The 15,699-nt window shown below is 40.2% G+C and overlaps 1 protein-coding gene across 1 annotated transcript in view; it reads left to right on the top strand.

Annotated features, from left to right (window-relative positions):
• The window catches only part of Slc15a5 (solute carrier family 15 member 5), an 81,628-nt gene that overhangs the window by 39,819 nt on the left and 26,110 nt on the right, over nucleotides 1-15,699 (top strand). The window contains exon 6 of the mRNA XM_021654102.1: nucleotides 9,557-9,736. Coding sequence (XP_021509777.1) covers nucleotides 9,557-9,736 — 180 coding nt within the window. The remainder of the gene's footprint in view (nucleotides 1-9,556; nucleotides 9,737-15,699) is intronic.

The raw sequence follows: 15,699 nt of genomic DNA, 5'->3' as shown, positions 1-15,699 counted from the left end.
CAATGTGAAACATTCTAAGATAACTTTCTTAGGACACACGCATTAAGCCATAAAATAAGATTCATCTGGTTAGTGGAGAAAAGGCAATGTTGCTCATTCTGATGGGTCTGTTTTCTCAGCTCTGTTTGGTGCAGCATTGTCGGGAACCACGGGGCAAGGGTGACAATGAAGCCTGTGCATTCTCTGCCACTCAGCTGCCACTGCTTGCATGACTTTGGAACACACACCTAAGCTCTTCTGTCTGCACTCTGCTTGCTTTGGGTTTCTTTGAGGGGAATAACTTACATAAATTTGGGGTCATTTATTTAATATGGGACTTTAAAACATTCTATCAGTTCCAAGAACATAGCCATGATGCTCAGTGAAAGCCTTACAAATGGTAGTGATTGTGGGACATTTGCAGGGGACACCACTGGTCCATTGATAGGCAAAGAAAAAATTCCAAGGTTAAAACAAGAAAGAAACATTGCACAGGGCAAATGAATGTGGTCATTGATAGCTGAGCCCTGATTCCCTTGAGTTGATTCAGACTGCAGATTTCATCTTCTGGCTGGTTGACCTGCTCTGTCTCTCCTTAAAGACCAGAGGCCATCATGTTCTGTGCACACACTCATCCTGTTGTTTCTCTGTGCAAGAGTCACGGCTTCCTCTGTGTTTTCCCATGAGCATGATCCTGCCCACCAGAGCACATGGTGTCTGGTTCTGGTTAGAACTCCAGGTGACTAAAATCATCATAGTTGCTATAATCATCTACAGTCATTCTCACTTAACAGAGACCTATAATGCACAAATTTCCAGAATTTGCTTCTCACCAGGTAGACCTGTCAGTACTGTAATAGCATTTAGCAAAACATAAACCTTGATTTTTTTTAAAGTCTCTGAATTTTAAACATGCTTTTTATGTCCACTAATGCAGAAATCCAAGAAAACAGTATTATTAAAAAGAATATCCTGGATTCTCTTCTGAACATGGAAGACACAAATGAAAGTAAATATAGAACCTTGTGTGTTTGACTTTTGTGAACTCACTACTGAAACAGAATAAAGCGGCATACAGCAAGGTTCCATTGATGTTACAAAATGTCAAAAATCTTGGCAGTCTTATGCACGTATCATGAAACTTCCCAGGCAAAGCTACCAAATTTATGCATGAAATTTTAAAATCTGCCCCACTTTAAGAAAACAGACCAAGAACACAGCTATCACAGCTTAATTAAAAAGCCTTCCTTAGAACAAAGCATCTTAAGTTCATCTTAAATTTGATCATCTTTCTCTATGATGTATTTGAAATCATGGCTATTTTGCAAGGTATGCGCTCATGGATAAAGGTGGCAAAATTATCTAGTACATCATTTGATGTTTTTGATGAGCTAAATTATCCCCCTGCAAAATCAGTAACAAGACCTATTGGGCAGAAGAAAAGAAAGCTAGACTCACTTCAAAAGAAATGAAGCTTTGCTCCACTGGGTATGGAATAGTGAATTCAGTTGTTTCTAAGCCAGACTCCATTCATTCATTCATTTGCATACTTGTTCATTCATTTGCATACTTGTTCATTTATTTGCATAATGTTTTGCTATGGGAATATAAACATATGATGGTATGCATCTTTTAAACTAGATATTTGGGTAGGTTTTTCATATTCTGGTTATGATTATGGAAGATTAACAAGTTTCGCCAGAACATGAAAGCCAAACCAAGGGTACTTCCTGATACCAATTTACATAATCAAGTCAATCTAATACTGAAATTTCCTTCTACTTTGAACTAAAATGCCTGAAAATATGAGTGAAGTATACTCATATAAATTATGAATGGGCATACATTAATGAGTTCCTAGTTTGAACATGGGCACCATCATGTATATATTACACTTAGATGCATGATAAACTATAATTTAGCAGATTGACCCTCATAACGATAGTGTCATTTAAATTCAGGTGGTTTAATTCTGTGGCCATTATACCATTATTAGTACTGCTATTATCGGAATTATTAGTATTATTCCATTATTCAACTATATGTGGCAATTATATTATAGAAGTTAAATTTTCAGCATTAACTTGGAATCTTTACTGCTATTTTCAATTAGCAGCAGAAAGTAAGTTAAACACCCCTCTATTGGTTACCTTTCTTGAAGCAGTGACAAAATCCTGATGAAAGCAACTCATTTTGGCTCACAACTCGAGGAGATACAGTCCTTTATGATGGGGAAAGTATGGCGACAGGGGAATGAGGAAACAGGTCGTACAGGACACAGAGGAGCAGAGAGGGAGTGCTGACAATCTTCTCACTTTCTTCTTACTCAGCCTGGGACGCCAACATGGACTGCTGTTGCCCTCGTTAGCTTTAACTGCCATCTTGGCACAGTCTGGAGCTTAGAGAAGAAGCTTCCATTGAGGAATTGCCTGGTCATATTTGCTTCCTAGCATGTCTGTAAGGGATTGTCTTGACTACCAATTGATGTAGAAAGCCCTAGTCAGTTGTGGGTGGAACCATCCTTAGGCAGGTAGTCCTGAGTTATATTAAAAAAAAAAAACTAGCAAGTAGGAGCCTCGAGTGCTTCAGCAAGCAACATGTCCTGGGCTTTCTGCTTCAAGTTCCTGTTCCAACATCCCACAGTGATAAACTGTGACATGGAGTATCAGCCAAACCAAGGCTTTCCTACCCCACCCCACCACTGCTCTTGGTCATGCAGTTTCTCACAGCAACATAATGAAACTAGAGTAGGATGGTCTAGAATGTCCCTCTCAGACATGCCCGGAGATTAGTTCCCGGTCAGATTCTAGATATTGTTGTGTTGGCAGTGACATGACAACATCTCCTCTTGTTGCTTTAATAAGCATCCATGTCTTAAGTTGTCCCACTCCTTACAATATCCAGTTGCTTCTCCTTCAGAAACTGTCCTATTCAAATCAAGTAGGTGCTGAAGACAATGACAAAGTTTGAGAGGCAGAATCACAACCTAGACTCCTGAGATATGGGGACACCTCACTTGACTGGTCAAACTTGATATTTAAAGGATCATTTATCTATCTCATAAACAATGCAATGAAAAGGATTTCTAGCTTACAATATAAACTGCTGAGTCCATCACTGAATAAAATCACAAAGTATCTCAGTCATCAAAAACATCTCTAGGGGTTGGAGATGTGGCCCAGTTGGTAGAGGGCCTGTCTGGCACGCACAAAGCCCCTGGCTTGACCGTAATCACATCATAAACCAGGCATAGTGATGCCTGCCTGCAACCCTAGCACCCAAAAGGTGAAGGCAAGATAAGAAGTTCAAGGTCATCTTCAGCTACAGAATGAGTTTGACATCAGCTTGGGATACGTGAGACACCATCAAGAAAAACAAACAAACAACAACAGAACCCTACACCTTCCAGAGCTATGCCAGGCAAAGGCTTGAAGTGCAATGTGCTGGCAGTATTTACCTATCTTATATTCCCTATTATCATAGATGCATAGATGTATCTATTTAAAAGTCAACCTTGATTTACCAAAATTCTAAAGTTGGCACTATCACCTGTCATATATAGCCATATTTTGTTTCAGATTATTACAATGCAAAATTGTTTACACCATAAGAACTTCTTTTCCTTGCACTGATTACATATACCACATTTCTATAAACTGTGGCAGCCAGTAATGAGTGCTGACACACACCAGTATTTATCTGGTTAAAATGAGCCCAATTAAGATTACTGATAAGACCCATACAAAGCCTGAGCATAGAATTCTCTTGGCTTTGAGGTACTGTTTAAGTTGAAATACAGCCAGACAACATGTATTTAAATACTTGTAAGATCTACTTTAGAGTAACCTGAAAATTCTGATTGTAAGTGAAAGCCGGTTGTAATATAGTTCAAGCAACATGTTGGCCCCTTTATGCATAACCAGAACCTTCCACTACTTCACATAATTGGCTGTCATGTGACATTTCCATTGGGTTGGAGAGGAAGTGATGGTTAGCCTAAAATCAAAGTCCTGGCTCCAGTCGCTTTAACTGAAAGTAGGATTAGCTCTGAGACAATTGCTTTTATTCTCTTTTCACTCTTCTACTTTTAAACAGGCTCATGTTATTACAGCCCTGGATGGCCTTGAACTGGTGACTTATAGCACACCTCCTGCCTCAACCATCATAGCACATGTGAGGCTATGCCTTGTTGAAATTGCTTTTTTCTGTGAGGCTTTCAAACATGATTTTCCCAAGAAAGATACTATATGCCCAATGCAAAACATTTAATAGAAAGAACTGTGCAAAAAGGTAAAGGATTCACTTTCATAGATATCAGCAGGAGTAAATTTTCTTCTTAGCTGTACATTTGTTTAACAAAGGCACATTAATATCCCCAGGTCTTAAAGCTAACATAAAATTGGAATTAACTTTGGAGTGAAGTAAGTGGATTGAGCGTACCATCTGAAGCAATATTTGATACCTTATAAAGGAAAATGCTTGGATATGATCATGTTAAATGAATGATCTGTTCCCTATTCAAAACTTAAGATAGATTGAGGCCCTTCTCCTGAAATGAGATCAGTGATCCAGGGAGAAACAATACAGAGGAGGGCAGTTCTGCCCAAACACAGAAGCATACAAATAAGAGCAAATTCAATAAAAAATTTAAAATGCTGCTCATTTTTTTGAGAGTTTATTTTTACTTAATGCGTATAGGTATTTTGTCTACATGCATGTTTGTGTCCCACCTGCATGCAGTGGCCAGAAGAGGACATTAGATCCCTGGAACAGTTGTGAGCCGCCATGTTGGTGCTGGAAATGAAATCCTGATCGCTTGCACATTCAATGAGTACTGTTGAATGTTGAGTCATCTCTCTAGCCCCAACACACACCATTTTAACAGTGGGAAGTACCTTTCCTGAAGGCAGCAGACACATGATATAATGAAGTCACTGCCAAGTTCATATTCTCTTCTGGAAAGCTGCTAAACAAAGGATCCAAGGAGAATGTTCTAACCGCTCAATAGAATTTTGTAGCTATGGAAGCACATAGACTACCTATGGAAACTCCGTAGTCTACCTAGTTGATAACCTTAACCAGTGCCTTAAAAATCTTAATATATCCTTTAGTTATTATTAGATTGTTGCTTCAATAAATGACAGTAAATGAAGGGTTAATTATGGGATGAATTCCAACTTTTTTATTTTATTTCATCATGCTCTAATTTTGAAAGTGTTACATGGTAAGATAATATAAATTATGAGAACTTTGAGATGCTTACAGGCTTGTCTGCAATCTCACAGCCAATATTAAAGCACATATTATTTGATATCTCCTCTGGAACCATTGTGCTCAATCTTGTAAATACAGATCTACAGAAACCTTAAAATGTGTACATTCTGATCAATGGCGCTCTGCTTCGGTTATGCTGTGATCTCACCCAAGTTAAAAAATTTTAATGGAATAGATTAAATGTAGATTGGAATCAAACTTTGAATTTTTTAAGTCATTTTTCACTGGCCTAAGGCTGGAGTAGCAAACACAGGCATTTAGATCTTTCATATATAAGAAACTCTGTTCCAGATCATCTAAGAAATGTGTGTTATAGTTTAAATGGTCTCATCCTCTCTGAAAGTCACATTGAAATTTAATCTCCAATGGGACAGTATTGGGATGGTTCGATGGTGAGCAATGACTGAGACATAAATAAGATTCCATGCCCTTAAGAAAAAGGACCTGATGGAAGATGCTTGTTCCTTTTGCCCTGTGACTCTCACTCTGTGAGGTCACAGCATTCATCCTCTTCCAGCCAAGCAGCGGTCTGCACCACGAGGTGAACTTGCTGAACCCTGAGGATGGCATTCCCAACCTGTAAAACTGAGAAAATAAATCCTTGCTCTTTATAAAGGATGCCATCACATGTGTGTTGATTCAAAGGGGACCTTTTGATTCAAAGTGGACGTTTCTCAGATTTGTCTGGAGAGGGACCCTTGGTTGGACTAAGCTAGATCAGATCAGAGGGACCCTTAATTGGACTGAGCTAGATAAGGTCAGATATCATTCTGTGCTAATACAGAGCTTCTCAGAGTTTAATGTGGATAGAAACCATCTGTGGATACAGTTTCAGCACACCTCTGATTCTGTTGCTGGGTGTGTGCCTGAGAATCTCCACAGCTAACAGCCTCTCAGTGCATAAGCAGTGTTGGTCACACCGTGGAGTGTCAAGAGTGGAAGAGGACCCAGGACAGCTTTCTAGCACTCCATGCAGGCATGTGTGACAGTGACAGTACTTGGGGAAAAGCCACTGTTTGTCAAGAAGCCAAAGATAAAATTCAAAACAGACAGCAAAACAAGAGGCTCGCTGTAGCTCTGGACCAAACCTGGCCCCACATCTGTCTGTGGACATTCAAACTGAGCTTGCACGATCTTTCAAGTTATTTGATCACAAGAAATGTTAACTTTGAACCCCAGCTAAATGAAACTACATGGTTCCCTCACAGACTGTTATTTTGAATGGGATTCATTAAAAGCTTGTAAAAAAATGTTTTTTTTTCTCTTGTTACATATATGCTTCCATTCTGTTAATTTTGCCTTTTGGATTGAAGGAAGTGTTTCTTTTACTGGCCATTTACAGAAAACCCAAACCACAGACTGGGCCAAACAAATCAGCAGCCACACTACATGCTTTCTCAGACAAATTATAAACCTCTTGGCAGAACACGTGATGCTCTTCCATCCGAGTGCTAACAACCATAGCTCCGCCTCTGACTAGGTTAGATGGGGTGCCGTGACCTTAGACTAAGTGATACTCAATACCCTAAGAGCCTGTGGGAGGTGGTTGTTTCGCTTTGCTTTTATTTGTCTAGATTACCTTATTTAACATGAAAGACATCTCAGAAGACACTCTTAAACATCAAATTCTAAAATAGGTGCCTCTGTGGTGGGCCAGAGTCAGGACCTCACACACACTAAGTGTGTGTTCTGCTGCTGAGCTACACCTTCAACTTGCAAATTACAACAGGAAATCAACATGACACTTATTCCTGGCTTTATGGCTTGACCTCCTAAAAAGAAAGAATTTTCTAAAATGTTTTAAAATTACATATTATGGCATCTTGATAAAGAACTTTTCAACCTTTGTACAGTTGATTCGGGTAAATTCTTTCCATCAGGGGGGAAAAAGTAAGACTATTGTCCTTTTTTTTTTCTTTTCTTCTATTGAAAAAAATTTGTTCTTGATACCTTGAATGTGGTTCCCTTCCCCCTGCTTCTCTCAATTCCTCTCCAATTCCCCTCCCATCTGGATCCACTCCCTTTCTGGCTCTCATGGGAAAACAAGCAGGCTTCTAAGGGACAATAATAAAACAGAAATAAAATAGAACAAGACAGAAACTATCACACTGGAACTGGACAAGACAGACAGAAGGGAAAGAGCCAAGTAAGTCACTAAAATCGGAGATCCACTCATACACACACAGGAATCCCATAAACACACTAAACTAGAAGCCATAATATGTTCGCAGAGGATCTGGTGCAGATCCATGCAGGTCTATAGGTGCTGCCTCGGTCGCTGTGAGTTCATATGAGCTGTGCTCATGTCAATTTGAGGACCTTGTTTCCTTGGGGCATCTGGCCCAGACATTCTTTCTGCCTCATCTTCCACAGAGTTCCCTGATACCTACCAGGAGGGACTGTTGGAAACAACCTGTTTAGGGGCTGATTATTCCAAGATCTCTCACTTGCTGTATAATGTCTGGCTTGTGTCTGTTATTTTTAAAAACATGTCCTTCCTTCTGTTTTCTCTGTATTTCATTTTTGAATTCCTATTGACCAGAGGTTGAACTTGCCTAAAACAATTTAGATGGTGTCTCAAAATTTTCTTTTCAGTTTTCTGTAATCTTGAGATTTTTGTCTGTTTGGTTGGCTGGTCAGTTGATTGATTGGCTAGTTGGTTAGTTAGTTGTTTGGATTTTTTTAATTGGTTAGTTGATCATTTGCTTGCCTAGTGGTTAATTGGTTGGGTTTTGTTGCTTTAATGTCTCTCTTTTTTTTCTGGTTTTAGATCTAATCTTTTGGAAATGTCATTGAGTTAATCTTTCAAAGATTAAAGCACATATTGAATATAAACTGTCATATTTGGCTTCTAAGATATATACATATGTATGTATATGCCTAATGTATAATCATTCTAAGCTATATATATGATACATGTGATTTACATGTTATACTCTATATACCTTATATATAAGCATGTACCATATATATACATATATATATATGTATATATATATAACTATATAGTCATTCTTCTTTCATGGAAACATATTCATATAGTGTGGATAACATAACTTTTGCCATATCTCTGAGGATATTGACTGCAGAGAATCTCTCCTTCCTCTTTGCTTTCCTTATGTATGCTGGCAGTCTTTCTCAAATTTCCAGTGACCTCCACCTGCCCATTTTTCTAAACAATAACTGAAAGGTATGGCTGAATGACGTAAACTACAGGAGCACCGTGCTGTGGCTAGTGTGTCTGTGTACACGAATGAGACTTACTAAGTGTCATATACTTGTTGGAATCCCACACACAATACGGGAGGTGGGGAGGAATGAGGGGATCCTACTGTCAAGAGAAAGCTCTTGCTTTCAGAGTACCCCTACATGCTGAGGGAGGTGTGAACAGTGGAGAGGCTTACTCTCCAGAATCATAATTTTCACTATTATCCTTCTTCCCCAAGTCCAAAATCATTATATGTTAACATGGAGAATTTTCTCCAGGTCCTCTTCAGAGAAGGGCAGGAACATGAGTGCTCACCTGTCCTTTAAGGTAGCAATGGAGTTTTGAGGAGCTCACAGCTCAGTTTACAAAACTCTTCATCCTATCACTACCTTCTGAATGCCTGGGCCCCAAGGTCAGAAGCTCCTGCTGGTTCTTTAGAGTGACAGGGTTCTGGTCCATCCTTTCTGAAGCCTTACTTTCAAACACTGCCTCATTGTCTGTCCTTTCCCTAGTGTTACTCTTTTGTCTTATTGCAAATATAATCATCATGGAGGCATTCTATAGATTTTTCTCTTCAGTTCCTTTCTTTCATTTTCATCTGACCTTAAAACTCGGCAGTTGATTTATTAATCTTCCTCCCTTGTTCACATGGTCCTCCGAGCTGTGGTACATATTCTTAATATTTTCTGGGAAGTTCTATTTAGTCGCCCCGCTTTGTGCCACCAACTCCGTTCAGAATTAAATTCATGTTCTCTCTGTCTACCTACAAATCTCATTGATGCTACTGTCTCCACTGCGTTCTCAGCATCCCGGACTCACGTTCACATCAGTATCTGCCGCCTCTTTACAGGGACTTCAGCCACTACCAGTGGGCTTTCCTTGTATTTCTCCCTTTCTCCTCCTTCCCTGACATACATCCCTGATTGGCTCTGAACCTTACTAAAATTGTCCTTAAAATTTCCTGTCTTGTAAATGGAAAGCTTTTTTCTATCTAAAATGTTCCAGAATCGAATCACCCACAGGTCGAGGTACAAAGAATGTTGTATCTGGGTAGCATGCCTCCCAGCTCTCTGTCCATCTTGTTTTCTCCTGCAGTTGCTGGTAACATTTGTGCAGCCTTGTCTGTGGCAGTAGCCGGCTTTCTAGAAATATACAGAAAGCTCGCCCAGCAGCCTCCTTCAAGCAAACTTTTCTCTGCTTCCTCCATGGCCTGCATCTGTCTGGTTCCACAGTACGTGCTGCTTGGAGTGTCTGAAGCCCTGGTGAACCCAGCCGGTGAGTGTCACCATCAGAGAGTGCTCTGAGTGCAGCACTGCTCCTGCCCTGAATCCCAAAGGACACTTTAAGAAAGCCTGTCTTTACCCTCATTTAAAACAGCCTCTCACTTTCCTTGTTCTTCCATGTATAACCAACGGTTAACTCTGCTTGGATATAGATAAAGGGAATGGCCAACCTGGTTAAAGCCAAGACCATTTGGTTAGACAGAAACAGGCAGGAGTGAACTACAGTGCACTGAGTGAAAATCCCTCCCCCCTCCCTCTAACTCAAATGCAGTCACAAATGCACCCCTCCAAAAGGGGTTCATGGACTTTATATAAACATGTAATATAAACATGCAAATGAGATGAAAATTTGATGCAATTTACCTAATAACTCGATGTCTTCAAATTAAATTACCCTAGATTAAGTGTAATCACCAGTATTTCATAAGACATGTTCAAATTATGTTTATTAAGTATCAGAGGTTTCTAGATTATCTCAATTGCTTATACTGATTAGACTAGCCACTTTATATTTTATCACAGTATTTCGAGACCTTCCTGAGTGTGTGTGTGTGTGTGTGTGTGTGTGTGCACTTACCACAATAACCTAGTAAGCACATCTTGGGTTTTGACCTTCCTCATGGTTCCCCACAAAGTGATAGCTATGTGTAACTCAACCCACATTACATTTTCCTGAGAATATTTTTACATGCCAAAGAATATGTATTTGTTATGATTTTCTATGTATGTTTGCCTATATGCAGGTATGTGCACCATGTGCATGCAGTTCCTCTGGGTGCCAGAAGAGGGCATATGATCCCCCAGAACTAACGTTACAAATAGTTGTGAGCCACCATGTGGCTGCAGGAATAAAACCTGGGTGGTCTAGGTGAACTATCTGTGCTCTAAACCACTGAGCCATCTCTCCAGCCCCTGCAACTATCTTCATATATCCAATGTCACCTGTTTTCTACAACCATTGCATAATCATCCTAAATTAAAGTACTAATAATTTCATTTGTGTCTAAAATCTTTAATAAGTCTGCTATACTCTGTGTTATTTCAAACCACTTTACATGTGTTTTTAAATAAAATACACACAGTATGCACATATGTAAAACCAGAGCAATTAATTTTAAAAGTTGAAATAAATTAGTGAAATCTGTCTAATTATAGTCATGCACATATTCACATTTCTTTTTCGATCCATCAAAATATTTCATTTCTGTATGAATCAACTATTAGCGTTTGTGATGGGAAAGTCATTGTGTAGCACAGCAAAGAATACACAAAAGTGAGAACAAATGCTGTCACATCGGCATTTGTGATCAACCCAATGTCATTTCCAGAAGGTTCTTGAAAATAAATTATCTGGGCTTCCTGCATTAGAAGGTAATGAATGATTACATCGCAGAAATTCCTAGACAGCTCAGCATAGTGATTCAATATTTAGAAGCCAAAAAGATCATTAAAACCACGAACTTTTTAAAGAGATGGATCCTGTAAATCACTAATCTACCTTTTTGAATACCTACCTGGAAACTGACTTCATATAAGTACACATTTCTCTGCTGTAGAACCTGTGGGGCAGAGACCAAAAAAAACCTTCTGTTTCATGTCCAGTCTTCTACCTGCCACATGAGGGTCTTTGGGGACTCATTTAACCTCTAAGCTTCAACTTTTTTACCTTAAAAGTGGGGGGGGGGATCATTATTTCCTTTATCACAGCATTAGGGTAAGTGAAAAATCAACTGGTATAAAGTGTGAATGGGTGTGTTGATCTGTAACCTTAAGAAGTGCCAGAGAGGTGGTATAACACTACCACTCAGCTTTCTAATCTTACACCAGACTGAACTGAGTTCAAACGCTGTTCTACCACAGGCTACCAGTACCATGAGACCCTGGGCCTCCCTCATCATCTAGAGATGGGGTCATCACAGAACCTAGGAATGTATTTCATGCAAAGCAAAGCTCCGGATGCTTCCTACATAGACAGCACTTTGCAATCAGCAGCATCATATAAGTTCATTCTCCTCACTGTTGTTTGCATGTAATTAGTAGTGCTGTACTCAGGATTCATCACAGCTCCCTCTCCCACTATGGCTGTCCTATCCCTACATGGGTTCGTGGTATAGTGACTATGGGTGTAAATGGATTGAAAATTAATATAGAATGTAAGACATCAGAGGCAAATGAACAAAGAAACCAAGATTTGGATGGCTAGAAGGATGGGCTATATGATACTAAAGCTTCTGAGAGCTAATACATATCACTGCAGACAGTGAGAAGTCATGGAGAATGTGTCACCATGGGATTTCAGGCTGAAGTCTTCAGGGAGAAGGGCAGAATGATGCTCTGCAGGTCTGATGCAGTAAGCTCTGTTTCTGGGATTATGGTTTTTTTATATGTTCTTAACTGCTTCTCCTCAAACTCAATGTACACATTTTGAACTGCTCCAGAACAACTGGAGTAAAAAAAAAAAAAAGAAGAAGAAGAAGAAGAATTCTAGCCATGAGTTCCCAGTTGCAGGTGCCTCTGGAAGGTGGTTATGTCTCCATATGCTACAGAGCACACATGCTGCAAGTGACATCCTCCCAAACCGTAGCCTGCTGCTCTCTGGAGGCACGTTTCTAGCTCTCATTGGCAAGAAGACCGGTTTCCACACACGCTTTGAGTATTCTTTTTTTACTGTGTCTCCCTAGTATAGTGGTTATTTTAGAGTAGTGGCTGTCTTGTTGATAATACATGCACCATAATGGGCTGCAAGAAGCATCTTGGAGCCTGAAAGCACGAGCTGATGATCACTAAAGTTGAGCAAGATCAGAACATGCAATTAGGCACCCGAGATTTGGAGATCTGAAGGCTTGAAAAGCTAAGTCCTATAAAAGGGAACTGGAGGCTTTCAGAAATGACTAAAGTGACACCAAAGGAAGATTAACCAGCAGGCAGAGAGCTGGCAAAGTGCATTCATGAATTATATACCACACCAGAAGTTCTAGCAAGAGAAAGCACGGGATTAATAATTAAGCAGCAGGGTAATCATGGTCTCCTGCGTTGTTCCTCTTCCCGGGGAAAGGAATCAGCCCACTTGTTCTTCCTGACCATTACTTGTCTCCCAGTATGTATGGTGCAGCAGGAGTCAGGAGACAAATCCATCCTAACTGGAATCCATTCTTCCCAGAGTTTCATGCCAACAGGAGAACCTTCTTGGAAATACTAGAAAGCTTGCCCTCAGGCTCCTGTCGGTGATTGGTACTGTGCAGAACAGCTGTAGAGCCTACCACCAATATAAGATGCCTTTCTTTGCAGTACCTTATTTACTGCCATCATTTTCCTCATCCCCAACAAGTGTCTGTTCAATTGAGGGCCTGCATAGCACCATGTGCCCCTCTGTCAGCCCTTCTGGAGCTTAAAATCAGAGAAGAAAGGGCTGCCTCTTCCATCTCCTGCCCATCTCTCAGCAGCTTTCCTGGAGCATAGACAGGGACACTCCTAAATGTTCACTGAATGAATGCACATAGAAAATAAACCAGACACATTGTGCAAGTACAGGAGAGAGCATTAGCATGTGTTTGTTTTGTGTCTCAGTAAGTTCACTGAACTGCTGGACAAGAGTGGGCATGATGGTTCCACAGGTGAACATACTTGTCACGCCTGATGGGCTTTTCAGTCTCTGGGAGTTCGTTACAGGGTAGCAGGAAAGAACTGACCCCAGAACGTTGTCCTCTAACCTCGACACAAATGTTGTGGTCCCTGGGCCCACACATACACATTAATTGTGGTAATATAGTTGGGGGAAGGGGTGTCTGTGCTGGAGAGGTACAGAGTTTTTCTAGGGAAGTAAAAGTAAGCCAGGGGTGAACAATTCCCAAGAGGAAAAAAAAAAAAAAAGAGGCAATAAAAACATGCCTTTCTCATAGCTAAGACAAGGAAATGTTTAGTGTTTGAAATTCATCAGCTGTCTATTATCCTTTCTTTTTAAAATGAGTTTTAATAGTTATTTATGATCTCACTGTAGAAAAGTTCTCAAAGCACAAAAGAAAAACAAGAAAATTAGAAATCAAATAATTCAACCACTCAGACTCAAGATGATTCATGTCACTCTATGTGTTTCTTTATTGGCTGAATAAAAACAATAGACATTGGTAAGATGGACTCCGTGCATCCATCTTCCAGCCCTGACAAATGTGACTCAGGGGGAAATGTTTCCTATCTACTCTAGCTTCCATGACTTCCTCCACCCTGTTATGTCATTTTGAAGCAATTCTCCGATACTGCTATATAGTAAATATCAAATGTTTTAACAGGACAATTTTAATTCAGCTATGCTAGTGTTACATAAACATAAGCCTATATACTTATCTTAACCCATTTTAATTTCAGAAAAGGTTACTTCTAGCTAATTTTTCATAAATTTCCTCATGGCTCTTCCTCAGACTATTGCCACCATCATGACTGGGGGGTGGGGGAGGGAAGGGATACCTGTTCCAGATAGTCAAACCCTCTTTCTGAATTATCTCCCTTTAAATGAGGTGTTCTGTTGCTGTGGTAATGTACTGGGACCAGAACCAACTTATGGGATGAAAAGATTTTTTTTGGCTCACAGTTCATGATGGAAATCAGAGCAGTACCTCAAGGCAAGAACCTAAAAAAGGCAATGCTTGTCATCTTTCTTATGCACCTCACAAAGACCTGTGTAGGGTTGGTCCCACCCACACTGGAGCCCTCCTCTATCAAGTAATGATCAAGTGGCGCCCACTGGCCAAACGGGTTAGGTAAATCTGCAGTTGAGTCTCCTTCTCTAAGACGACTTTAGCCTGTGGTAAGTTGACAATTTAGGCTAACTAGGAGATGGGCAATGTATATAAAGGATTTATAGAGGTCACTGTAGGATAAACATTGTTTAAGACGGTTAAACTTAACACAAAAACTCACAGCTGGCCAAAGTGCAGAGAAAAACAGCAATCAGTGGTGTGCTCTGCCCCTGCTGAAGAGGAGGTGGAGGGAAGGAGCCAGAAGTTGGAGAAGACCAGAGGGGAAGTGACTTCTGGACATGACAAAATTGCTTCACTCAGAAACTCAAAGCAGCTGTGGGTGCCTACAGAGACATGACAGGGTCAAGGTCAACATTCTAGCACAGACTCGGAAGGATTTGATGTGTCTAAGAACCCCCCCCCCCCAACAGAGGCTTGGGGAGTGGAGACTCGGTCTTCTGTAAAGGTTCTTGGTGGGTCAGCCATGCTCCAAAACATGGAACCATGTGCAGGAGTGTGTGGACTGCACAAACTGGAGTCCATAGGCTACTAAGATGCAAAAAGCCAGTTGTAGGACTGGGAGGGTAAGCAGGGTGTATCTGGAAGAAGTCATGGAGAGAAGTGGAGGGTGTTTATGATCAAAATACATTATATGAAATCCTCATAGAATTAATAAAAATAGCAAAAAGCCAAATAAAAGTAGCTAGATTTAATGCATACAAATAAGGATTAAACTAATCCCTTTGTAGGTAGAACACCAGGTATCACTACACCTTTCTGTACATGAGTAATGATAAAATCCCCATTTCAAAAGGTGTCAGTTAATCAACTCACATATGATCACAGTGCCAATAATTTAAGAGTTTAAAGCATTCATGTACAACTCCAGAAGCCTTGTGCAAATCTTCTACGATAAATTCAAGTTTTCCATAGGCTATGGAATCACAGGCAGAGACCCCATGACAGAGGTGTTATTCAGAACAGCTGGCACCTTGACACAAATGCATCAGAAATATTCAAATATGGCTGAACTTTGGTGAGTCCATTACAGCACTCAGCTGCCAAGCCGTCAGTTCCTCCCGGAAACTTTATGAGGCTGCATGTTGTCATATTTTGTTCCTTGAAGTTATCTGTGAATGCATCATAAGCTACCTCTGCGCCAGCTTGAACAAAGCACAATCCATAAAATTTGTTCTTTGGTAAATTTGCTGCATGATCAACA

Source organism: Meriones unguiculatus, chromosome 5 (genome assembly GCF_030254825.1).
Source record: "Meriones unguiculatus strain TT.TT164.6M chromosome 5, Bangor_MerUng_6.1, whole genome shotgun sequence".
In the NCBI taxonomy this organism is placed as follows: Eukaryota; Metazoa; Chordata; class Mammalia; order Rodentia; family Muridae; genus Meriones; species Meriones unguiculatus.
This window is presented reverse-complemented; position numbering and strand designations above follow the sequence as displayed.